The sequence below is a fragment of the Gavialis gangeticus genome, unplaced genomic scaffold, assembly GCF_001723915.1.
Source record: "Gavialis gangeticus isolate Ggan-Ray unplaced genomic scaffold, GavGan_comp1, whole genome shotgun sequence".
Classification (NCBI taxonomy): domain Eukaryota; kingdom Metazoa; phylum Chordata; order Crocodylia; family Gavialidae; genus Gavialis; species Gavialis gangeticus.
The window spans coordinates 119,722,233-119,747,212 of record NW_017728992.1 but is presented as its reverse complement, the minus strand read 5'-3'; the positions used below and the strand labels follow the sequence as shown (position 1 = coordinate 119,747,212).

General features: G+C 40.2%; 1 protein-coding gene across 2 annotated transcripts in view; it reads right to left on the bottom strand.

Annotated features, from left to right (window-relative positions):
* LYN (LYN proto-oncogene, Src family tyrosine kinase) overlaps positions 1 to 24,980 on the bottom strand; it is a 98,909-nt gene that overhangs the window by 40,540 nt on the left and 33,389 nt on the right. Inside the window, exons 2-8 of one of the 2 annotated variants that reach the window (XM_019527425.1) lie at positions 14,345 to 14,481; positions 12,381 to 12,429; positions 12,184 to 12,289; positions 11,735 to 11,833; positions 11,535 to 11,638; positions 9,205 to 9,354; positions 6,947 to 7,099 (exon numbers count right to left, since the gene is read on the bottom strand). In XM_019527425.1, the coding sequence (XP_019382970.1) occupies positions 6,947 to 7,099; positions 9,205 to 9,354; positions 11,535 to 11,638; positions 11,735 to 11,833; positions 12,184 to 12,289; positions 12,381 to 12,429; positions 14,345 to 14,481 (798 nt within the window). The remainder of the gene's footprint in view (positions 1 to 6,946; positions 7,100 to 9,204; positions 9,355 to 11,534; positions 11,639 to 11,734; positions 11,834 to 12,183; positions 12,290 to 12,380; positions 12,430 to 14,344; positions 14,482 to 24,980) is intronic. The other variant, XM_019527432.1, reaches the window with a different exon arrangement.

The window sequence follows — 24,980 nt, the reverse complement described above, 5'->3', positions numbered from 1 at the left end:
AAAAAAAAAAAAAAAAACTAACAGGAAGAGGTAAAATTCAAGACACAACACCCAGCTACAAGCCAGTTTCCATATTTTAACAGTTTGCCTCTCTAAAAGAAGGTACACAGCCCAGTCCTTACTCACTCCAGGCAAAGAAAGAGCTCATGTTCATACAGAAAATCTGTGGCAGAACAGGGAACTGAATCCAGGTCTTCCCAATCCTAAACTAGTGCCCTTCCTAGTGTCATTTGCCATCTTTTTAAAGAAGAAAAAACACAACCTGCAAAAGCTGTCCTTAAGCCTGGTACAATGCACAACCAAGTGCAGCCAAGGAACAATCTCTTGCATAGAAGAGTTAAAAAGAAAGGAAAGACAAATAGGCACTTTACTATATGTAAAACAGTTGCATACAAATCTTTTTTTAAAAAAAACCAAACAAACGTACCATTTTAGGCTTATTTTAAAATGTTTCTTCTGTTTTGAACTCCTTGCAGGAAGTGTACAAGGTACTAAAATTTACTCAGTCGGGGTCAAGGGCACTTGGCATATCCCACCGTGGCACGGCCCTTCGTTCAGAAAAATAAATTATGTTTTACCAGAATCCTCTCGTGTGACGGAACAAAATGGAAGGACGACAAAGCAACAACAAAAAACAAGGCTTAAGAGCTTGGTCCTCGACCGTTCTTCTGTTAGTTAACAGCGAAAAGGAAAGAAGTTGGCTATTTTCTCACATACAATTGAGGAAACCAGATAAAGGAAGTGTGGCCACTGCAGAATGGCACTTAAATTTTATACCAGGCCCCAGCCCCAGCCCCATACTACTTAAGAAAAACGGTAATCAATGCTGATAGGTATATTATTCATTTCTGATAACTTGACTGAATAGATGAAACAACTGTCAACTTGGTCATTGCCAAGGACTGAATCAGATTCCCCAAAATGAAGATTTAAGGTAGCACTTGAAGCTTATGAACTATCACTTAGCTGGCAGCTATAGCAAGGTTCTTTCACGGTATTAGAGAAAAGCAGGGCTAGAAAGGACCTCAAGAGGTCATCTAGTCTAAGGGTTGGCAACCTGTGGTCCACAGGCATTTCATCTGGCCCTCAGGGCAAGGAGGCTTCTGTGCCACTGCAGCAGCAGGGGGCATTGCCCACACACTAGGGAGACGCAGCAATAGCAGCACTGCAGCAGAGCAGAGGGAAGCGATGATTGACTCTGGCTCCAGTACAGGCTGAGAGTGGGCAGCTGCCCACTCTTGAAGGCCAGCTGCATTAAAAATCAGCCCCCATCCCTTCTCCCCACAACAAAACATTGTTGACTACTGATAAATCCAACCCTCTGCTCAAGGCAGGATCATCTTTGCCTAAACCAACCTACACAGATGTTTGGCTAGTCTGTTTGTAAAAGATGCGAGACGGCAACTCTAGGTAGCCTGTTTAATGCTTAACCACTCGCATAATTAGAAAGTTCTTCCTGATATCCGATCTAAATTTCCCTTGCTGTAATTTAAGAGTGCTGCTCCTTGTCCTATCCCCTGATGCCCCAGAGTATCACCATCCTCTTCATAACCAAGCTTCAGGTATTTGAAGACTGTTATCAAATCCCTCTTTCACTCTCCAAACTAAATTTCACTTCTTTCAGCTTTTTCTCCTGAATCACATTTCCCAGACCACTAATCATTTGTGTTCCTCTTCACTGAATTCTTTCCAATTTGTCCCCAGTTTTCTGGAATTGCAAGGCACAAGTCTGGACATAAAAGCTTTCCAAGTGAGACCCTACTAAGCGATGACAGGAGTGGAAGGATCATTTCTTCCCTTGACTTGCATGTGACATTTCTGTTAGTATAGTATGCTATTGCCTTTTTTCTGTACAAGAGCTTATTGACACATTCATCATTATAACCCTTGAGTCTTGTCCGCAGTACTTCTGCCTAGCCAGTCTCTCTCATTTGTTTCTGTGCATGCAATTGTTCTATCCCAAGTGTAGAACTTCACTTTTGTCTTTACTGAATTTCAACTGATTAATTTTAAGACATTTCTTCAGTTTATCAAGGTAATTCTTAATCCTAATCCTACCCTCCAGAGTGCCTACACCTACACCCATATCGGTGTCATCTGCTAAGTATGTACTTGTCTGTGTATCACAGGTGGCACAGAAAGGAACACAACGCAGTCTGAATGGTCAGTTATGGAATGGCTTCAGGCTCAGGCTAAACAGCAGAATGATATAATTTGAAACTGAGACCATCTTTTTGTTACGTGTTTGTACAGCAGAAACACAATGGGGTTCTAGTCCCTAAGCAGTGTTGCTAGGCACTACCACAATATAAATAATCATTTCCTGGTTCTAACTGCATTCATATCAGTTTCCCAAAAGATCAGTTGCCAGGCAGACATACTTTGAATGCACATCAACCAGGAAGAGACTGCGAGAGATATGAACTTGATTCATGCCACTTCCCACCCCCCCCAACTCACTACTGGGGTTGTTACAAGCTTCACGCAAAGCAGCAGACTTTCTGCTACTGTAGGCTCCCCTCCACTGCCTGCATTGCCTCTACTGAATCTGACTGATGATCTACACCCACACTTCGGTGTCCGGCACTTGCAATCCATGAGACAAATGTTCACACACTCTAACTTCCTACAAGAAACATGAATACAAAAGGGGATGGGTAAGTGATGAAGCTTCTACTTCCTTCCTTTCTGTAGGTTTCAGCCAGACCACTTTGAATTAGTTTTCAGAATATGAATACACTGCAAAAACGCATCTGCAACGTTTTCAAACACACCCATTTATCTTGCATATTTGCCACAGGAAATTAGATAACCCATAATCAGATACGTCAAAAAAATTGCTGGAACATTTTTAGACTCTTATTTTCAAGAAGGTATTTCTTTGGTTTGACTTCCTCTGCTGCTCTGGTAGTTGCATAAAAAGATACCAACACTGTAATATTACAGATTGACATTTAAAGTATATTAAACCCAACACCTGGGATGTCAGAAAAATGTGACTCATTAGTAAAATAAACTATAACGGCTCTTTTTGTGTTCTTAACTTCTTTTAGCCCTACTTGAGAGCTCCTTCACTCATAGATTACTAGTGCCAGAGACTGTTAGGACTTGTATCATAGCAGTAGGTACCGGGAGACGAAAATGAATAGAAAAAAGTAGGCTGGGGGGCTGTTTTAAACTATGATGTCAGTGCAGCTGCTCCCCTGTACACCAACTCAAAAGTATAAAAATCTTTATAAACTGTATCAGAGAAAGTAGCCACTTCATGGAATGTTTCATAGTTAGTAGGGTCTGAAGGGACCTGAGCAGATCATCAAGTCTGACCCCCTGCCATGGCAGGAAAGAGTACTGGGGACCAATGACCCCAGCAAGGTGATTGTCAAGCCTTGTCTTAAAGATCCCCAAGGTAGGAGCCAGCACCACTTCACTTGGAAGTTGGTTCCAGATCCTAGCTGCCCTGACTGTGAAGTAGTGCCTCCTGACGTCTAATCTGAATTTACCCTCTGCCAGCTTGTGACCATTATTTCTAGTCACTCCTGGCAGTGCTCAGGGGAACAGAGATTCCCCCAATGCCTGCTGGTCCACTCTGACTAGTTTGTAACAGGCCACAAGATCCCCCCTCAGCCTTCTCTTGTGGAGGCTGAACACGTTCAGGTCCCATAGCCTCTTCTCATAGGGCCTGCCCTACTGTCCCCTGATCATGCAAGTGGCCCTCCTCTGGACCCTCTCCATGTTGTCCACATCCCTCTTGAAGTGCAGTGCCCAGAACTGGATACAGTACTCCAACTGCAGCCTGACCAGTGCCGCATAGAGAGGGAGGATCACCTCCTTGGAACTGCTTGAGATGCATCTCATGACAAGGTACGGTTGGCCTTCCTGACCGCATCCCCACACTGCCTGCCCATATTCATCTTGGCATCAATAGCAAGTCCAAGATCCTTTTCTGCCTCTGCACTGATGAGAAGGGAGTTCCCCAGCCTGTAGGTATGCTGCTGGTTCTTCCTCCCCAGGTGCATCACCTTGCACTTGTCAGTGTTGAATCCCATCCTATTCTCATCCGCCCACCCCTGTAACCTGTCTAGGTCTGACTTGTAGCCTATTCCTTCCCTCTAGTGTGCCCACATCCCCCCACATCTTAGTGTCATCAGCAAATTTGAACAGGGTGCTTTTTACCCCTTGTCCAAGTCACTGATGAAGATGTTGAACAGTGCAGGCCTGAGGACCGAGCCCTGGGGAACCCCACTGCCCACATCCCTCCAGGTCGAAAATGACCCATCCACTACCTCTCTGGGTGCGGCCCTCCAGCCAGTTGGCGACCCGTTTGACTGTGTCAGTGTCGACACCACAGTCTCCCAGTTTCTTAATGAGAACAGGGTGAGAGACAGTGTCGAAGGCCTTCCAAAAGTCCTGGAAGACTATGTCCACTACTACCCTGCATCTAATGATAAACAGATATTGACAAACCCATAAGTACATTGCTGCTAGTGTGTAAGGCAAGTACACACGTACATGCACACAACTTTCTTTGTATTTATAAATTATGCAAATAATTATATACTTTTTAATACGTAATTATGAAATACATATGCATTTCATAGTTATGTATTATTATATAAATTATTATAAATGTATTTATAAATGCATTTAAACTTACTCACAGAAAGCTCTTCAGTAAATCAAGCCTCACACCTAATAGTGCTTAATAAAAAAAAAAGGAATCACCTTTGTAACATAAAGCAGAAGTAATTTATCAGAAGAATATTACAAGTAGCTTATACCAAATGCCACTATGCCACTCCTTAGTACTTTCAGTAGCGTATTATTAGCAATGAGTGGAGAAGCATACTTGCTACAATCCTGTGTGGCCTGGTGTTAGGCCAGATGACCCAACATGTCTTTTCCACTTCTAACTTCTTTGCTACTAAGATTAATCATGCTCATAACTAGAAAGGATCCCCGCCATGCAAATCAGCTTCTGTTACTTCAGAAATGCAGCAGAGAGTGAGAGGAAGCACGTTGCTCAACTTCACAGTACAGTAATTTCTCCCATAAAGTAATAATTCACAAAGGCAAATGTTAAGCCCAATTTAGATGACGAGAAGATCACAAAAACAAGAGGAAACATCTTGAACCAGAAACACCCCTTTTTAAATTTTTATGCATGTGTGCGCAGAACTAGTCACTTCCTGAAATTAGCTACATTGAGTGGACAACAGACCACCACAGATTTTTCTACAGTATTTCAGTGTCAGTTTAAAACATTTCTTGATCTAGTTTATTAGACAAAAAAAAAAATGTTGCACAATGGCTGGTCTCTGTCCAAACTAAATAAAGCATCATCCAGGCATGCCAGATTTAGGTGCCTTCTTAAAGCCCTTTAGCTCACATCTTCATAAAAAAGCCACAATATATTATGCAGATATACAACTTGTATTCTTTTTTACACTGAAAGATTAAATCTGTAGGTCAGACTGGAGATTTCTGATTAGCTGTTAAAGATGCTGTACTCATGCTAATACAACGATGCTTTACTTAGTAAAGTCATTTCAAAACAGTATTACAAGCAGTGATTCCTATAAGAATATTACAATATTTTGGCCAATAGTCCCTCTTCAAAGCTTGTCAGAACACTAGCCTAGGAAGTAAACTCAGAAATGCACTGTTTCCCACAGCGTAAAATATTTAAGATGTTTATTCATTAAATACAACTTCTAAAGAAGAAGCAAGGATTCAGAGAAGGATGAGGAGAATAATGAGGAACATGGAAAGGATGATTGAAAAGACTGGAATTCCTTGCATTAAAAATAAGAGAGGACATGAAAAAAATATTTTAAAAAAATGGATAGTATAAAAAAGATAGATCAGGGCCTTTAATTCTCACTTTCCAAAAGCAAAAAAATATTTAACTTAATTAAAAAAATCCAAGTTAAAGCCAGTAAAAGAAAATATTACTTGTGGAACAAGCAGTTAGAATATGAAACTCACTGCCACAGGAAACTGTTGAAGCCAGAGCTGCTCTTGTCCCGCTCTAGTCAGGCTCCACAGGCAGCTAGGCTCAGCCACGAACAGTAGCAGTGGGTGGGTTTCTCCTCCTTGCCCAGGTCCCTCCAGATGTTTCCTCTCAGCCCAGGCGCAGGGACAGAAAAGACTGTCTGCCACCACTGTTGCCCCAAGCTAAGCTCTACTCCTAGTCAGACCAGTAAGAGCGGGGCAGGAATGGCTCTGGAGCTCCCCCGACCTCTGCGGTAGCCAGAGACAGTGGCAGGTGGAAGAATGAGGGAATAAGAGGGGAGAAGGGACATGCTGGTGTGTGTGGAGGAGAGAAGAACCTTATCTGCTTCAGGACTTAAGAAAAGTCCCCAGCTGCTGCTTCCACACCATGGTCTGCCCACCTGGTAGGGAGAGGATGGAAGCAGAGGTGCAGCCACCTCTGCAGCACCAGTTAGTGCTCTTGCACCCTCTTAGGAAATCCTGGATCCACCCATAGTTTTCTCCCTAGATCAAATCCTTGTTCACGAGTTACTACAGTGTAAGGCTTGAATGCATGGCTTTCTGTGGTCACTATCTGCAAGGATAGCCATCAGTGTGATTCGTTACAACAATACCAGCAAAAAGCCAGTATGGATGGCTCCGGCTGCTTGGGAACCCACCTGCCACAAGAAGCACTGAACCTCCACTCCCTGGCCTCCAAACCCCACAAAAAACTAACAAGTTCTGTTCACATGTTTTGCATCAAGAGAGGGTGTTTTCCAAGATAAAAGTGCTATTTGTACACATGTAATAGGGCAAATTAATTCAGATAATACTCTAATGAGGGTCAAAGCTGATTTACACAAAGGTAAATCAGTGTCTTTGAAACTCTACTGTAGACATTTATTTTTCAGTGACTTTTTAAATATTTATATTTTCAAAGACCTAAGCAAACCGCAAAGTATCATCTACTCACCCATCCAAACTTCTCCAAACTGACCAGCTCCAAGTTTTTTCACTAACTTAATTGATTCCCGTGGAATCTCCCATGCATCTTTATCCCAAGGTTTCTGGGGTTTAGGGCAAATGCATGCTTTTTCCAGTTTTTTGCATAAGCCATCTGACTGCTCTGTTTTTCAAAGAAAAACAAAGTATAAAAATCCATTGCATTGTTAAACATACTTTGTTTAATGTAGGCACAACTGCAGATCAACACCAATCGGCTCAAAATAAAACAGGCATTATGAGGAATGCTTTGATCTAATAGAAACCAATCTTGCTGTATTCAGCACATCATATTTAGCCATTCAAACGAATTTAGGGTTTTGGAATTCAAAAACCAATTTATAAAACAGCTGTGTGATCTGCAGTTAGTGCCAGACAAAAAAAGGTCATGGCTGCTCATAATGTGTGCTTTTTTCACTCAGAGAGGGCAGTAACACCAAAGTAAATAAAATGCATGTTCTAGTGGCTGATGGCATGTCAGTGAAGACAGAATAGGAGACCTGTCTCAGGAAATACAAAAACAAAAAGAGATGGATCTTGTTGCTTATGATCAAAAAATCAGAAACACCGAGTATCTGCTGTTCCCCTCCTAGACTTCAGATTTCTGAAAGTTGAAGTTCACCTCTTCAGATGCCCAACTTTAGACAGCAAATTTTGAAACACAGGAAATCTATGGCCCAGGCATTGACAGAATTTAGATATTTCTGCACCCCTCCCCCATGTTCAGGCCACTAGACCATGCTTAAGATCACCTGAGAATTTATGTCCCTGAAGACATTTAACGTACATAATATGCTGGTTCAGTCAGTTAAGACAGGCAAAATTATTATTATTATTAATTATTGGGTGGAGGGGCAGGTAGCATTGAACCAAGTCATCTACGCATTTTGAAGACAAGTGATGATTGCACATAAATTGCTCCTTTCTCTCTTTAAAAGAATCATTGGATCCAACTCCATTTGCAATAAAATAATGGAAAAAGCTACCGTTGACTTAAAATACCTAATCTTGATCTTACTGAAATGTCTAAAACTTTAAGTGGACCTTAAAATGAGTATTATTTTAAGGTATGTGCTATGTACCCCCCTAGCATTGCTTTGAAATTCCTATATCACACTTTTTTAGTGTATAATTGTTCAGTGACAGGAGAAGAAATAATTATGACACATGCAGCATGATAATAAAAAGACTTGCATAATTTTATTAGGCGGTTAATTCTTCAGTGTAGTTTTGAAAAATTTCCACCCAATATTTTCTCTCTAGTGTCCAAAATACTATTCTGAACTATCAAGACTATGTTCAATGGGGGCAAGGGTGGGAGAACACCATTATGATAACCAAGAAGTTATAAACATTTTAAAGTAATTACTGCATATTGGAAAGTAATATTCCCTGTCAATGGAAATTTTGATTTTTCCTCAGAACATTCAATAGTAAAAGGCCTGACCACTGGCATAAAAAATTATAAGGTTGCTTTTGTTTCATATTATGAAGATACCAGTAGATGTTTAACAACATACCAGATGTAATACATTTTGTAAATATTGTCCACCTTTATTATAATATACCATTACACTTACAAACACAGTATTTTTTATTTATAACTTATCTGTTTTTTTCTCACTTTAACTGCACATTAGTGTAACTCTGGAGGAGTGACTTTTACATTTATTATTTATTTTATACTGGTAAATGAGAGATCAGAAGCAGACTTTCTCGTACCAGTAACAGACCTTAAGCCAGAGGTACAAAGATACAGCCAACAGACTGGATCTGGCCTCCAATGACCTATCATCTGGCCTGCAGTGATGCCTGGGGGTTTTGGACTGGACCCGCACACCAGATGCAGCAGGCCCTAGACTGTGCTGCATGCCACATACAGTGCTGAACATGGGGCCAATTTGGGGTATGTGCTGCACATGGTACTTGCATTGGCTTAGCCCCATGCACTGAATCCAGTATAAGGAGATGGTCTGCAGGCCTAATCCGGCCTGTGAACTACTGCAGCCCCACACATCTGCCATACAGGACCTGATAAATTTGATACCACTGCCTTAGACTCTGAATGAACTTGTGTTTCGCTCTTAACATGAATCTTTCAACAACATTCACAGTGCTTAGATTATTTATAAAATGTACTGGAAAGACTTGAAATAGAAAAATAAATTATTTTTCCACTAAAATAAAGCTTAATATCTGACAAGTAATCCACTAATTCATTTAACTTACTTTGGTAATGTTTGATCATTTCATTGATGGTAGGAAAAGTAATTCTTGGAGAGATGTAATATCCTCCGTTGTCTAGACTCCTAATTTTGTAGTGCTTAATAACATCACCATGCTGTGGATCATGGTCCCTGATGGAAAGGGAGTAGCTACCTGTGGAAAACAGTGCAAAAAAGCTGTTTGGTAGATTGTATGCCTGTAAAACACACATTTCTATAGTTCAATATTCAATAGATATAACAAATGCAGTAAGTAATATTTTGCCTACTTGTCATGTTCCACGTTTATCTCTCTCAAATATTTTACAATTGGCATGAGGAACATAACCAAATGAACCCCACTGCTGGCACTGAACTTATCCCAAGATACTACTCAAGAACCAATCGGGATTTTCTCTCTCTCTCTTTAGAGCAATATTTTAGCATAAGGATGGACCATTTATCTCTATTTGATTCTATAATTTCCTTCTAGTTTTAAGTGATAGAACTCAGTGAAGATGGAAGGACAATGGTACTGAGGGTGCACTTAATAAATATTCAGAGACCACCAAGCTGGGTTGAGTAGCAGATATTCTGGTAGACAGGATAAGGTACAAAATGACCTTTATTAAATTCAGGCCATTTCTCCAATTTACCATATGAAGTTCAATAAGGACAAACGTAAAGTATTTTGAACTTGGGACAGAACAATCACATCCACAAATACAAACAGGGGAATGAATGACTAGGCTGCAGTACAGCAGAAAGAAACATGAAGAGTAGCATGTCTTACAAGCTATGATTTAATGTGCTGCTGCTGCTGGGGGGAAAAATAATAAGAGAACCCTGAAGAATCCCAGGATACAAGAACAGTCATGGGAAACAATGCCTGTATTCTTCTCAGCAGCAGTAGGTCTTACCTAAAACAATGCCTAATTTTGGGCACCACACATCCAGAAAGATATGAACAAACTGGAAATAGTCCAGAGGAATGTGTGAAACAGTAATGGGCAATATGAACTCATGATCTGACCCAGCAAATGGCAATTCTTATATTCTTATAAGATCAACAAAAATGATCAGGTGTCTATAAAACACGACTTACAAGATAACATTGGGAGAACTAAGATTACCATGTTGACTTGAACATACCAACCTAAACAGAAGACAGCCACCCCTCCCATAAGTAGATTCTATTGATAAATTTGTTACAGTTGTCCTGGTATAGAATCTAAGTACTGGAGTTTTGCCTTGAATTTGTCCCCTTCCTGCTGCTATAGCAAGGAAAATAAATCTGAAGGGTAACCCCTTTACCCTCTGCCCCCTCAACTTCTTTCCCTTACAGCTCCTCCCCCACACCCTTACCTTACCATCAGACTCTATTCTCCCTGAACACATGAAAATGAGGAGCAAACTTGAAAACACTGACCTTGAAATTAACATACCTGTATTAATTTGCATTTAGTACCCATAAACTTAGTTATTCTAGAATTGATGCATTTTTTAAAACTGCTACAAGTTTAGCACAGTTGCTCCATAAACACACTTTTAAGCAGAACTTAAAAAAAAAAAAAAAAAAAAGCTTCCTATCAGCATGTTTGCCCAATACAGGCCATGTGCTGTTTTGCAGTGATACTCAGTGTTGGCTGCATTCATAGTTGGTTTCCGTTACTGAGCATATGCTGCTTTTGGTAGCATTTTAATGACAGACAATATATTAAATGAAGTTTCCTTGTATGCAAATTAAGAGGATAGCCCCCCCACCACCATCAGCATTGGGGGGTGGGGGTGGAATCTTGTCTTGTATTTGAGTAAATATGGTATTTAGTCTGAAGAGGAGGAGACTTGAGAGGATTTGAAAACAGTCCAAGTACCAAGAGGATGGTAACAGACTGTTCTCTGTGTAAAGGGGGGATAAGACCAGAAGTAACAGTCTTAAATTGCAACAAAGAAAGCATAAGTTGGATACCAGGATCACCATGAGGGTGGTTAAGCACTAAAACAGATTACCTATAGAGATTCAGAAACTCATTAGGTAATCATGATGTCCAAAATTAGACATTTTTAAGAGCAGATTAGGCAAATGCTTAGTTTGGGGTGGTTTAGACAATGATAATCCTGCCTTGAGTACAAAGATGGACAAGGTAACTTCCCTTGGTTTCTCACAGTCCTATTTTTTATTGAATCTCTTCACTTCCTTTGAAGAATTTACTGCAGTCCAACTGAATTCATGGTTACATACTAAAAAGCAACATAACAAAATGGTGCCAAATTCACATCTGTTGAAAGCAAAATTTTTGTTAGAGCAGATTCAGTGACTAATCAGCGAGTCCACTGATTAAATCGACTGCCTACCTTTTAATGTTTCACTTTCTCTGATAAGGAATGATCCAGGACTGTTTCCAGGAGCTAAGAGCTGTCTTTCTGCATCTTTCCTGGTTATATCTTTGAAGAACCATCTGAAAAGTATGTCAAGGGTTAGTTTTAACCCACCCCCTAAAGGCCCACAATAGGGTAGAAAAGTTTCAAATGTACTAGAATATAGAGGAACCTACTCTTCTGTTTCCAAAGTGTTTAACTTTGCTACATAGTTGCTTGGAATGAAACCTTCCTTTTTCGTTGAGAGGGATTTAGCTTTCCACCATTCCCCTAGTCTGAAAAGCAAAAACAACAGAATTCACAATATGCAAACCAAAAATAACCAAGTGCTATTTATCTGCTTTGTTGCTGAGGGCTTGACCAGGCTGGAAAGAGAGACATGACACTTCTCTTAGAAGTAGAGCCATCTGAGAAGCTTGACAGAAGCTTCAAGGGCAGAATGCAACAGCCCTCCCCCAAGATGGTTGTCAAGCAATACAGAGAACTGAGTGGAACATTTTCACTTTCACACTGAAAGGAAGTTTCTTCCTTTTGTATGGGTGTGGGCACAAAGTAAAAAAACACAACAAGAAAAGTCATTTAGTAACATCAAAAGATACATTACATCCAACATTGTCATACTTACTCCTCAAGAACTTTCATTTTTTCTCCTTTCTTGAACGACAAATCATCTTCATGAATGCCATCATAAGGATACAAGGCTACTACAATGGTCCCATGTTCCTCTGCTTCTATTAATGCAGAAAGTCAATGGATAATCTTAGCATTACATACGTTCTTAAAAAGCTGTTACAAATTGCTAATATTTTTATGGAAACATACCTGCTTTACAGAACCTCTGACCTGGTAAAAGTTGTGTGTCTGTATTTGCCTAAAACAAAATATTGCTCAATTAAGCAGTTTCAAGTCACTGTGATGTTCACTTTACACATAAGTACATTAATAAAATAACTTATAAACATAGGCTGGTTTGGCGTGATCTTGCACATATTTTCTAAGATGCCTACAAAACTTTAAATTATAAAGAAACTAGGGTTGGCAAACTGGTCAACTGACCAGTCAAATATTATCAATTTAACAGTCAATTGACTGCATATTTTTGACCAGTTAAAGGTTATAGTAATTTTACAAAAAAAGCCCCCTCTTTTTTTTTTGTAGTTTTCTTGACAGAAATGATTTTTTATCATTTTTGACACATTTCTTAATGGAAAATTTGGGCTTTTTCTGTGTATTACTTGGACCTATTAACATTTTTTTTTTACAATTTTGACTGATATTTGACCAGTCAATTGACCAAATTTTGACTGGTCAAATACCCAAACTTAAAAGAAACATGTAGCTATTTTTTTGGGCAACACTTAGATGCCTTAAAAATAAATAGTAATGCAAATCCCAACTAAACTTTGAATACAGCAGCATAGCACTCCCCCATCCCCTCCCGAAGTGAAAAGTAAGGTGGCAAGTTTATACCTTTGCAGCTCCTGTACTAACATTTGGCAAGGATACTTCAACATGGCAATAAAGCAATAATTGTCAATACAGAGGGGCAGCTTCATAAAGTTAAAGAGCAAAAATTTAATTACCTTTCTTAAATTCCTCAGCAAAAAATCATTATTTAGATTTATCCAAATACAAGGATTAAAAAACTACAGGATTTTTTAAGTGCCAGCACTAGAGTAAATAAGTAATTAAAGAGAATCATATTTGATTCAGATGATATGCTGGCTCAACAGCCTCAGCAGCTATAAATCAGCATAGCTCCACTGAAGCCATTGGTTACAGATGGGGTAGAAGTGTTCACCGCTGACTAAGGCCAATTATCCCATTTTTATCCTCACTGAAACTAACCTTCTGTTTTGCCAGTTTAAGGCAAAAAATATTTACAGCTTCATACATTCTCCCCTGTGAAAGATCCGATTCATACGGGTTTGCACGGGAGTTATCCATGCCACCTCTCCCTCTGCAATCCAAAGACCACCAGCAGAGCTAACATGCAACTATGCTCTGTTCCTCTTGACATGGAAGAGCAAACATTTTTTGTATTCCCTAGCCTCTTTCCCTAACATTTTCTTTTTGCTACTTTCAGTGGAGCACTGTTCCTTGGCACAGAGGGGACTTCCACTGCCCTGCTTCTTCTTACACACAACTGCTTTTTATTCTGTTGCACTTGGTCCTTACACGCGAACAGAAAGCAGCAAGAGGTGAAGGCTGAGGAAACTTGACCAAAAATGATCAAGTCATAATTAAATCATTAAATCATAAATTACACGTCAAATTAAGGATTACCTCAGCCTTTCTTAATCGAACACTCAGTATTTTAATCCCCAACTTGTTAAGCAGCTGCCCTGTAGCTGTATATAGTATACTCCTTACCAGCATAAAACTACACATTAAAAATAAAGGTGGTTCTTTTATAAAGAAAGCCTGATACTTTTAAAAATCTTTCCAAACTACAGTAAATTACTAAATATTGAATTAAAAAAAATAAATGTCACTCAGCCTTCCTGTAAAGCATCAACAATGCAAGAACAGTACACAATACATTTAGGAGAATATTCCTCCAGAGAGAAAGACGACACAAGGATATATTTATTAAGGAATGAACTACCAGCAACTTTTTTTTAATACTTATCTTTTGAGGGTGAACTGTATAGAATAACAAAGCCAAACTATGAACTAAAATGATTAATCTTAGGTTCTGCATGCGTTTTTTTATTGAAATTTAAGTTATGCCTGTCATGCTTTGATCTCACTATTGGAATTCTCCCCTGAGACTATCTACTTACTGGCCTTTGCTGTTTATTGGACGTTGGATCCCTCACATAAATAGTTCGTTCAGTTTTACGTACTGGTTGGTTCTTCAAATCTAGCCCATCTCCAGGCAGGTTCTCTTTCCTTTTTGATTTTATACATCCCATATTTCCTGTTGGAATAAAAAAAGGTATTAAACAAAAACACTGCATCACATAACTGAGTAGCTTCCCATGCAATCATCTGGCTTATGTAGTTAAAATTTCCTTTCCAACCACAATACTTTATTGGCAAAACAACTGAATGTTAAAGTATCAGTTGTAGTGCTACATAATTTTACAAGTGAAGGAAATAGTCTCGTCTTAATTCACAAATAAGCAAATCATTTGAAAATAATTTTTTCAAAGGTCAAACTTTATTTTTAAATGGTCTTTTTAACTCCAAAATAAAAATATTCCAGATGGAGCAACATATCCGTGGATGAGAAGAAGATTCTGATATAAATGAACTGGACGAGAAGGGATCATTCCCACTGTAATCTATATAGGTGAATCATAGATTGAAGCCCCAATTTCCCCAATAGTAATGCATACAGAAGTGTTGCCAATATGTTCCAGTGAAGAGGTTCTGAAATGTTTTTAGATTACTCTACTAGTGTAAATGGTAAAACTATGGCTCTTTAGGCCATGACAGTATCCTCCAATTTGGTTTTGTATATTAACCCGAGGGTGGCCATTGGTCCAGTTTCATATCAGACCATCTTGTTTTTAAATCCTTTGTCCCCCATCCATTTCTGAATGAGGAACGGACAGGAAAAAGTCCAGTTTTTTAGTTCACTGGTGGAAATACATGTTAATCATTTGTCCTCGTGATTCTATTGGCTGTGCTTAAAATTGGGTGGTGCACAGCCAGGAGGAGAGGGGTTTTGAGTCAGCCAAGGAGGGAAGGAGAGAGGGAGGTGGTGGTCCTGCCCCTTGCTGCTGATTGGTTGAAGGACCCAGTGGCCCCCACCTTTACTGCTGATTGGACAAGGTGGCAGCTCCACCCCTCACCACTGATTTTCAGAGGGAGGCTGCCCCTCACCAAGAGGTTGTCCTGTATTCTGAGGATGCGTCAGTGGCCGCCCTAGTTATCCCTGCTGGGGAGCTCAGTGACTGGAGAAGTCCAAACTCCATGGCAGGCTGAAGAGAACAAAACTCAACCAGAAGCAAACGTTGGTAGTGCAGGTCAGATAGAGAGAGAGGACACCTAACTTATCTACTGCAATAGCATGAAAAAAAGATAAAAGAAAAGTGTTGTACCACTGCTTTACTTGTTCCCCAGTACACTCTCTCAAGATGACCATTGTATCAGTATAGGTGCACAAGTTTTATAAAGCTCGTCTGCCAAGTATCTCATAATACAACTATTATATTGGGATAAGAGTATCCATGCTAAGGTGTGTGCTGGTATAACTATATTGGTAAGAACCACAACAGTATAGTTACACCAGTTCAGTTTCCAAGCACAAGACGGACCATAGAGCCTTAAAGCCTCTGAATCCTATGGTTCCATCTTTATTCTACTCAGATGAAGATGAGCTGTGCTATTATACCTATATTAAAGATGAGCGGCTGCAATTTACTCCTTTTCATGAAAATCAGCTGGCACTACCTGGTATCAAAGTTTAGGTGTCACTGGAATAAAAATCCATTGGTCATTGTACCATTAAGCTCAATAACCAAATAGTTTGGAAACCAGCAAAATGCTCATGTGTTCTTAATTTTAATATTAAAACAAAAAAAGGCAAAAAGCAAACCAACCAAGAAAGCCCAGAGACCCACATGACAATTAAAGAAAGCAGTCTTCTGTTCTTGCATATCAGTGACTTCAACAGTTTTACCTATCTATGTGAAGCACAGAGAGTGCGTTATAATTGGTATTCTTAGACCAGGAAATAGCTAATGATCATTTTCACTTTGTGGAAGTCTCCCTGGGAATCATTTTGACCTCTAGTTCCATGTGGGATAGTGCTTAGTTTTATTTGAGACACTAAACAGACTCTTTAGGAATCCAGTATCTATAAAAACAGCCTCCAGTTTTACGAACACCATTAACTGTGGGCATACAACATACAGTACTTACATATCTGTATAAACTTATGAGCAAGCTGGGGGTTTCACATGTACATTGGACAATTAGCAGATAGAGGCCAACTACCTGCACTCACAAATCAGGTGGTTCAATCATCTAAATGCTATAATATGCACTTGCAATTTTCTGCCTACAAAGAACCTAAATTGAAACCTTAAAAACAATTTGGCAGTAAGTATAGCACTTAAACCTTTCAAACAGGTGAACAGTCCTGTTGATTTCAAAAGGTCTAATCGTATACCCAAAGATAAGCATGTTCTTACATGGGACAAGAATATGCCTCTCTCACTATTGAGAAAATCCTTGGAAAGAATGAGTCTCACGGCTTTATTCTATGCAACAACAAATAAAGATGTGACATGACTTGCCCAAGATCACAGAGCAGATCGGCAGAACTAAAACGAAAACATCTTTCACCTACAAATCTGGAGTACAGTTTTACAAAATACTGAATTTCTTCCGGGAGAGAACGCAGTCTTTACTACCATGGAGCTGAGAGTACCCCAAGCCCTTTGACAGATTAAGCCCATCAACTATCTTTAAAAAAACGTTAATAAATAAGTTCTCTAAAATCTTTCTAAAGAAATGGAGGGAAAAAACCCCCTCTGCAGTAGACAACAAACAAAATAATATTTAAAATTCAGATTTCTGTTGCTCTTATAGGATTTCTAAGAAACTTTATTAAAAGTGTGAAAATCACAAATTTCATATGAAGCAGCTAGAAAATACATGTCTCAAATGTTAAGACATTGGCCATAATTATATTTGATTATGAAATCATTCAATTAAATTTATGAAATATAAAGTATTGGGATTGTATATGCCTTTGGATGTTTCTCAGTAGTTTGTGAAACTGTGGTGTGGCATCCAAAGAGCTTGAAAACATTTAAGATACTAGAACACATGGGTGCTCATCTTCAACCCACTCAGCAAGTCTGCAGAGCTGCATTATCCCCACAGATCCAGAAGTTTACACTGGGGAATAATGGCAATTAACTCTACCACTGCTTCCCCACCACCAAATTTCCAAAGCCTACAGACAGATGACATGACCCCATGCATGGGTCTGGGTTAGGACCAGAGTGGCAGGTCCAGTCTGGCACACACAGGGCTTAAGCCATGCACTGGACCACATGCTTACTCTGCACTGGATCAGACCCATGAACTGATATCCTGCTTAGGATCTGATCCCTAGACCAACCCCAAACCATTTATGCCACCCGCAGCCCAGAAAGTTTTGTCACCACTGCTAAGGCAGATATTTTAAACAAGGGGCTAAAACTGACAGACTCTTTACACTGCAAGCTGAAACTTCTTTCACTTCAACAAAGAGATTCTATGAGGGGCATCAGAATAGGAATTCATAAACCTAATGCAAGCAACAGACATCATAAGATAAATGTTTAAGAATGTAGTAGAGTCGGAGTGTTGTTGTAACTGTGATGGTCCAGGAAGCATCCAGGAAGAGAGGCAAGGATTTTTTTGCAACATCTAGTTTACAGCCCTCTTCCATCCCTCCAAACAGACTGCTCGAATTTGCTCGGACCCTTTTCTATGACATTTGGCTGTTTCTACTTCTCTCTCAAACATGAGGAAGGGCACTTGATGACCAAAAGCTTGTCCAAGGGCTCTCCCACCTATATGCTTGGTCCAATAAAGATACCACAAAAAATCCTTGTCTCAGAACATATGGTAAGTAATGAGTTTTAAAGTAGAAATGTTATACAACTGTTCTTAGCTGCTTAAAAAAAAAAAAAAAAAAAAAAAAAAAAAAAATCTAAAAAAAAAAAAAAAAATCTAAAAAAAAAAAAAAAAATCTAAAAAAAAAAAAAAAAATCTAAAAAAAAAAAAAAAAATCTAAAAAAAAAAAAAAAAATCTAAAAAAAAAAAAAAAAATCAATCCTAGAAAAAAAATAAAAATGAACAACAAAATGCAGCATATTTTAGCCTATAGTATGTTTATGTATAAAGTAGAAGCTGAGTGCATTTACAGCAAGTACAATATTTTATTCATGCATAATGTTGTTTTTGTTTTTTTAAGAATAACACTGATGCTATTTATCTTAATGAATATCAGGTATGTTTAATCTAAGTTAAAGAAGTGCTTTTTTGCAGACATGAGAATTTGATAAGCTATCAGTTGTGCAGAAGGACTGCATCACCACAGATGGAATATTAGTTATTGAACAAATGATTTTTATCAAAGAACAAAAAAAGAATTCAGTCCTTCTTTCAGCCTTTCTTTATGCAAACTAAATGGGATACCAATTTACTTAAGCTCTCCTAACCACTTTGCTAGACACAAAAGAATAGTCATTTAATTACAAGGAATTGTATAACAGAAACTAACTTTTAGAAGCAGTTATCTGACAAAGTAACATGACATAAAAATCATCACAGAATAAAGTATCCAATTTCAATAAAAGGCTCAAAAAGGTAAAATTTGGTTTGGAGACAGCAATGTTCTTGAAGGATATCTTCAATATGTTGATACAAATCAGAGTTTGTCTTTTTATTTAAAGGGAAAAAAAGCAAACTACATACAGAAAAAGTTCATTGTGCCAATTTTCCTAACAGATTGCTGAATAACCACCAATATTTTCTTTGATGTCTAAAAATGTAATTCTTGAATTCTCCCTCCAAATCCTCCGTTATATGCCATCATTTCATTTAATCTCAGTAGTACTTTGCCTCTTTTCTTTGCCTAGCAATTGCTTTAAAATCAAATATATTTCATGTACCCAAAACTGCCTGCAATGTACTTGTTTAGATTTTAAAAGGTTCCACGCTTCTGACAAAAAACTTGTTTTATCTTTCTTTTGCCAGCAGTATAATTTATCTGTAACCTCAAGTACTTTTCTTTAAAAACACTTCAGACAGTGGAAGATCACGTGAGCATTACTAGTCCATCCACCACAGCCCATGAGGTTTGTGCTTCCTCTGAGTGCTTATCTATCTATCTTACCATCTCTAGCTTATCGTATTTTTCAGTTTGTTCACAGCTGCAACTTCTAGCTATATAAGACATGGTATTAAAATTCAAGTTAAGAACAATTTCTTAAAAATCAGCTTGAATGCCTGGGCTTTTCTTAAATAAACACCCAGTACTGAAAGTGCTTCTCAAATCCCAACAGATTTTTCAGTCACTAAAGTGTTTTTATTTTAAATATAGAAATTCAGAAAATCAAAATAGATTTTACAATGACTCTCTAAAAAGTGTGTGTGTGTGTGTTTCTTGAATTAGTAAAATGCCTTAAGACATTCATAGATTGTAAGAGGCTGGAAGGGACCTCACAGATCATTAGGTCCAACACCGCCCCCCCTGCTCTAGGCAGAAAGGCAACTGGAGTCAAGGGATCCCAGTGAGGTGACTGTCCAGTCTTGTCTTGAAAACCTCCAGGGTAGGTAACTACACCACCTCTGGAAGGAGCTCATTCCACAGTCTAGACACCCTGACCGTGAAGGAGGTTTTCCTGGTATTAAGCCTGAAGCAGCTTCTAGGAGTTTGTATCCATTGATCCTGGTCTATCCCAGGTCTTCCCCTAGTGAACAGTTGTTCACCAAGCTCCTGATGCACTCCTCTGATATAGCAGTAAGCCGCTATTGAGTCCCCTCGCAACCTTCTCTTCTTTAGGCTAAAGAGGCCCAGGTCCATCAGCCTTTCCTCATACGGTGTGCCTTGCAAGTCATTGATCATGTAGGAGGTTTGTTTCTGGACCCTCTCAAGTTTTTCCAAGTCCTTGCTGAAGTGCGGCACCCAGAATTGGAGGCAGTGCTCCAGCTGTGGTCTCACCAGTGCTGAGTACAGCAGGAGTATCACTTCCTTAGTTTTACGTGAGATGCACTGGTAGACACATGCCAGCGTGTTATTTGCTCTGCTGGCCACAGCATCACACTGACAGCTCATATTCATGCGATGGTCAGTCATGACCCCTAGGTCCCTTTCAACCATGGTGCAAGTCAAGCTGTCACCACCGAGACTGTATGTCAAGGGTTGCTTGCCCCCAGATGGAGCACCTTACACTTGGAAGTGTTAAACTTCATCTGGTTCCGGTCTGCCCAGCTCTTGAGCCTGTCCAGATCTGCCTGTATCTGCAACCTATCTTCTGGCATGACCACACAGCCCCGTAACTTGGTGTTGTCTGCGAACTTGGCCAGCGAGCTTTTCACTCCCCCATCCAAATCATTGATAAAGATATTGAAAAGCACCAGTCCAACCACGGACCCCTAAGGGATACCACTGGCCAGTACAGTATAATTTGTATACTGACAAACAGTATACAAATTATTATTTAACTACGTCAGCCCCAAAGCCGTGATAAAATGGTAATTATATTTACCTTCTTGTTTGGATAGTTACTGTACTGGTACATACATTTGTTTCATTACAACCCTTATATGATAACTTGGAATAGTAAAGATAGAGCATCCTCTGACTATTTTTCATTTTATGGTTGGTCTGTTGCATAAAGCTTCTGGATACTTATTTTTTGTGAAGGATACTTCATATCTCATCTGTGTAATACCCTTGTTAAAGAGCAACATTGTGCCATTTTAATATTTAAAGATCTGAATAATCATTCCAGTCTTTGAACAATGCTCTGCTTTTAGCACTCCAAATCCATTTTCCCCTCCATAAAAAGAGATATGCTTGAAATAACAGTCCAGCATTTCTACCATTTCAATGCATTTCCATTACGTACAATGTCATCTTAGAAAAAAATGTCTTCACTGTTAGAACAGTGAGGCAGTGGAACAGACATCTGTGGCAGTTCTGGAATTTCCTTCATTGGAGATTTTCAAGAGGCTGGATGAGCATTGATTAGGAATCATCTGGAGTGTGTTTCTGGAAGACAAAGTACTTTACCACCCCACCCCAACATATCACTGGGAGATCAAGAGAAGAGCTCTGCAGAGCAGAACAGGTGGATATTGGAGAAGACAATGCTCAATGGCAGGAAAATGAAGCTTAAGTACAATGAAGGGGCTGGAGTAAGTATGGCAGAAAGGACATCTGACACTTGGGGTTGTTTAATGTCACTAGATTGCAGAACAGAGCGGAGGGTAGTTTGGGTTTTCCCATACTTCTGGGCTTTGCTGGTTGCCACATGGGCTAGGAAGGATTTTTTCCACTCCTGTTGATACAGGTGGCAGGGAATTTTTTTTTCTGTTTTCCTCCAGAATCACTGGGTGTTGACTGTAGCCAAGGCTGGGGATTTTGACTGGGGTATGCCAATGCTCCTTCTGGAACTACAACCCATGAATTCCTGGTTAGAGGGTGCTGCCTCTATGCTTAAAGTCAAGCCAATCACCACACTTGGAGTCAGGAAAGAATTTTACCCCACAATCAGATTGGTACAGACTGTGGGGGTTTTCACCTTCCTCCGTAGCAGGGGTTATGGCCCTCTTCCTTAGATCTCAAGTGTATTTTAACACCCCTTTCAGTATCAAGTTACTGACAGTGCCCTCCATCTCCTTGCTTTACCTCCAGCAGAGTGTTCGTCATATCTTTGGGTTATGGCTACAAGATACGTCTCTTTGTGCAGTTGTAGCAATAGGTTAAACAAGCACTTGATTGGGCTAGTTTGGATAGGGAGGCTCCTGCTTAGAGCAGGCAATGGGAATAGATCAGGGTCACCAATCTGCAGCATGAGTGCCACAAGTGGCAGAGGCAGCCTTTGTGTGTGGCACACAACAGATCAGGGAGTGAGAACAGGCAGCACAGTAGCAAATAGGGAAGGGAGTAGAAAGTAGAGCAGCACATCAGGAGGGGAGCACAGGGCAGAGAGCAGAGCAGCAGAACAGGAAGGAGAAAGGGATCAAGTGCCACTCCAGAAGGATGAAGGGCTAACTGGCATACCTGCCAAAAAGGTTGGCCCCTGCTCTACCAGATGAACTCCTCAAGTTCCTTCCCACCCTACTTTTCTATGGCTCTCTAGTCTTTTCTCCAGTTTCATCCTGTTTTGTCTCAGTGTAGATTTTAAAACTAATTGTTTTCTTTTTTCACAGAGTATAAGCCCAGAAGGAAACACTGCAATCATCTAGTCTGAACGTCAATACAATTCAGGAAATTCCTATGGCCTGTCTTAATTCCTGTTTTAAAACTAGAGTATATCTTTCAGAAACAACATGCAATCTTGATACAGAATCACTAGGGTTGAAAGGAACCCTACACAATTTTTGTCCAGCATCATCTGCAACACTAAATACTTTGCATCTCCACTGTAACTTTCCAAACCACTTTATTTTGGTTTTGAATCTCTCTCTTAGAACGGATGCATACAGATATTTGAGTCCCCACTCTAACTCCTTTATGTGAAGTGCCAGGAGTTAGAGCCACCTCTCTCCCCAGCTTAACAGACACTTGCCTGTTGGGGTAGGGGCCAGGACTGGAGCCTGCCTGCACTGGCTCAGGCCAGCAGGCAGGGGCACTCCAGCAACTTCTCAGGAGGCTGCCAAAACCACCCCTCTCCCCAGTGCTGCCCTCCCCACCCCCAGATCTGGGGCTGTCAGCAGCTGAGGGGGACAGGGAGTGGCTACCACATTGGCCAGGCAAAGCAGCTGGCAGCAGAGCTGGGGTGGGGGAGGGAGAGGGCATGGTGGAACAGAGCCCCCTTGCCTTGCAGGCCCAGCCTGGCTCCCCCCAACACCTCAGCCGGGGTAGCTCCGGGATGCCCACAAGGCAAGGGGGTTCTGTTCCACCCCACCCCCGAGCTCTGACCAGGCAAAGCCCAACTGGCAGCTCCGAGCTGGCTGCTCTCTCCCTCTTCCTCCCACACCAACAGCCCTGGGGACAGGGCTGGGCTGGTGCTCACCTGCATAAGCACCATCCTAGCCCTGCAAAGTGGGAAAAGATATACCCTGGAGGGAACACAAGTTCCTAAGGTGCTCTGCTTTAGAGTGCTTTCATCTATTACCTCATTTGACCAGGGTTAATTTTTTTGCACAATCGGTCATTTTAAAAGCACTCTGCAGCACCTGTGTTACATCACGGCTGTAGAGTGCTTTCATATGAAAAATCTAACTTGTGTAATCAACCAGAACGAACAGCAAACTTTAGAACATTTGGCAATTAATTTCATGAGATCTTCCCTTCCATCCTGGCACATTCCACTTCCTCACGCTCCTTCGGTGGTCTGCTTTTCTGCACCTATTGCAGGCATCAGCTCCACTTCAAGGGTCTGTATCCAGATGTACGGGCCTAACAAGGTCATATTTCAAATCTGACACACTGTAGCACTGTGCAGACATATATTCTTCTCCCTCTACCCTCTCCCACTACAACATCCTCAAGTGTTTCAAAATAGTTGTGAAGGCAAGCAGGCAACTGCCCTTCAATCTAGAGAAGAGGAATCCCTGAATACCCTTGGCCTCTTCTTCAGAGATTCCCAAGGATAACGAAGTGCACAGGAGCCTGCTCACAGGAGCTGCCCCATATTCCTCCTGGATGGGAGATGGGGGCAGGGCAGGGATGTGGTGGAGCCAAGCACTGTGGGAAACCAGAGAACTACTGGAGCTTGCAAACATTTCAGGAAGTGCTTCAAAGTTGTTCCTTATTTTTCAAGAGTCATTTTTGAAGCATTTCTTTGGCTCTGCGTATCTGTACCCTCACTGAAGCATTTCAAAGACACTTGCACATTTCCAAACAACACATCATTCCAGTGTCACTGTGCATGATGTAGAATGACATATCAAACTCCAAGAAAACAGCAGAAGAATTTAAAGTCAAGGCACAAAGACACAGTGTTCATTTACTTACATGCCGCACCACACTTAAGCTCCTGGGTAGGAAATGGTCATGACTTGCAACGTAATGAGAAAACCGAGTTAGTCATGGTGGGGTGAGTAGAAAGGGGAGGGCCATTATCCAAATACAATTAGTTTCAGATTTTCTTTATATGAACTAACTTTGTATCTTTAACAACAGCAAAAAAAATGAATAATTCAGGTTTTAGTAATTTTGAGGCTTACCCTTTTTTTCTACCACTACTCAAAAAATGTTCCTTTGTCCTACTGCTGATCTCTGATTCCATGATCACTCTCATTAAACATGGACCTTTCAATGCTCCTAACAGAAATTTTGGGTCACCTTTGGGTCTAAAATGCTTTTTCTTTGCAAATCTTCCCTTTATGCCATTCTTCAGTATACCATGTATGAGATAGACTAAACATTTTCCCCTCGGTTGTCTGTTGATATCCTTCAGTATGTCTTAGATCCCTGGCACCTATTTAGTTAGCGTGACTGATGTGTTAATGACACTTCAAACAGTAAGTGCCAGGAGCCTAAGTAATAGTAATAGCAACAGCATTCCATTGATTTATGGTGCCATAAAGTGCAAACCAGCCACAATGTTTTTCCACAAAAAAGTGGAACATCTTTGTGGTTCATGTCTGGTGCCATAAATTGAACGTGTAGCACCTTAATGCCAATGCTGACAATTAGCTGATTGTCAGCATCGGCACAGGGACAAGAGTCAGCTTCAGAATTGGGACAGCTCTGCTCCCCATACTGGAAAAAAAAAAAAAAAAAAAACCCGC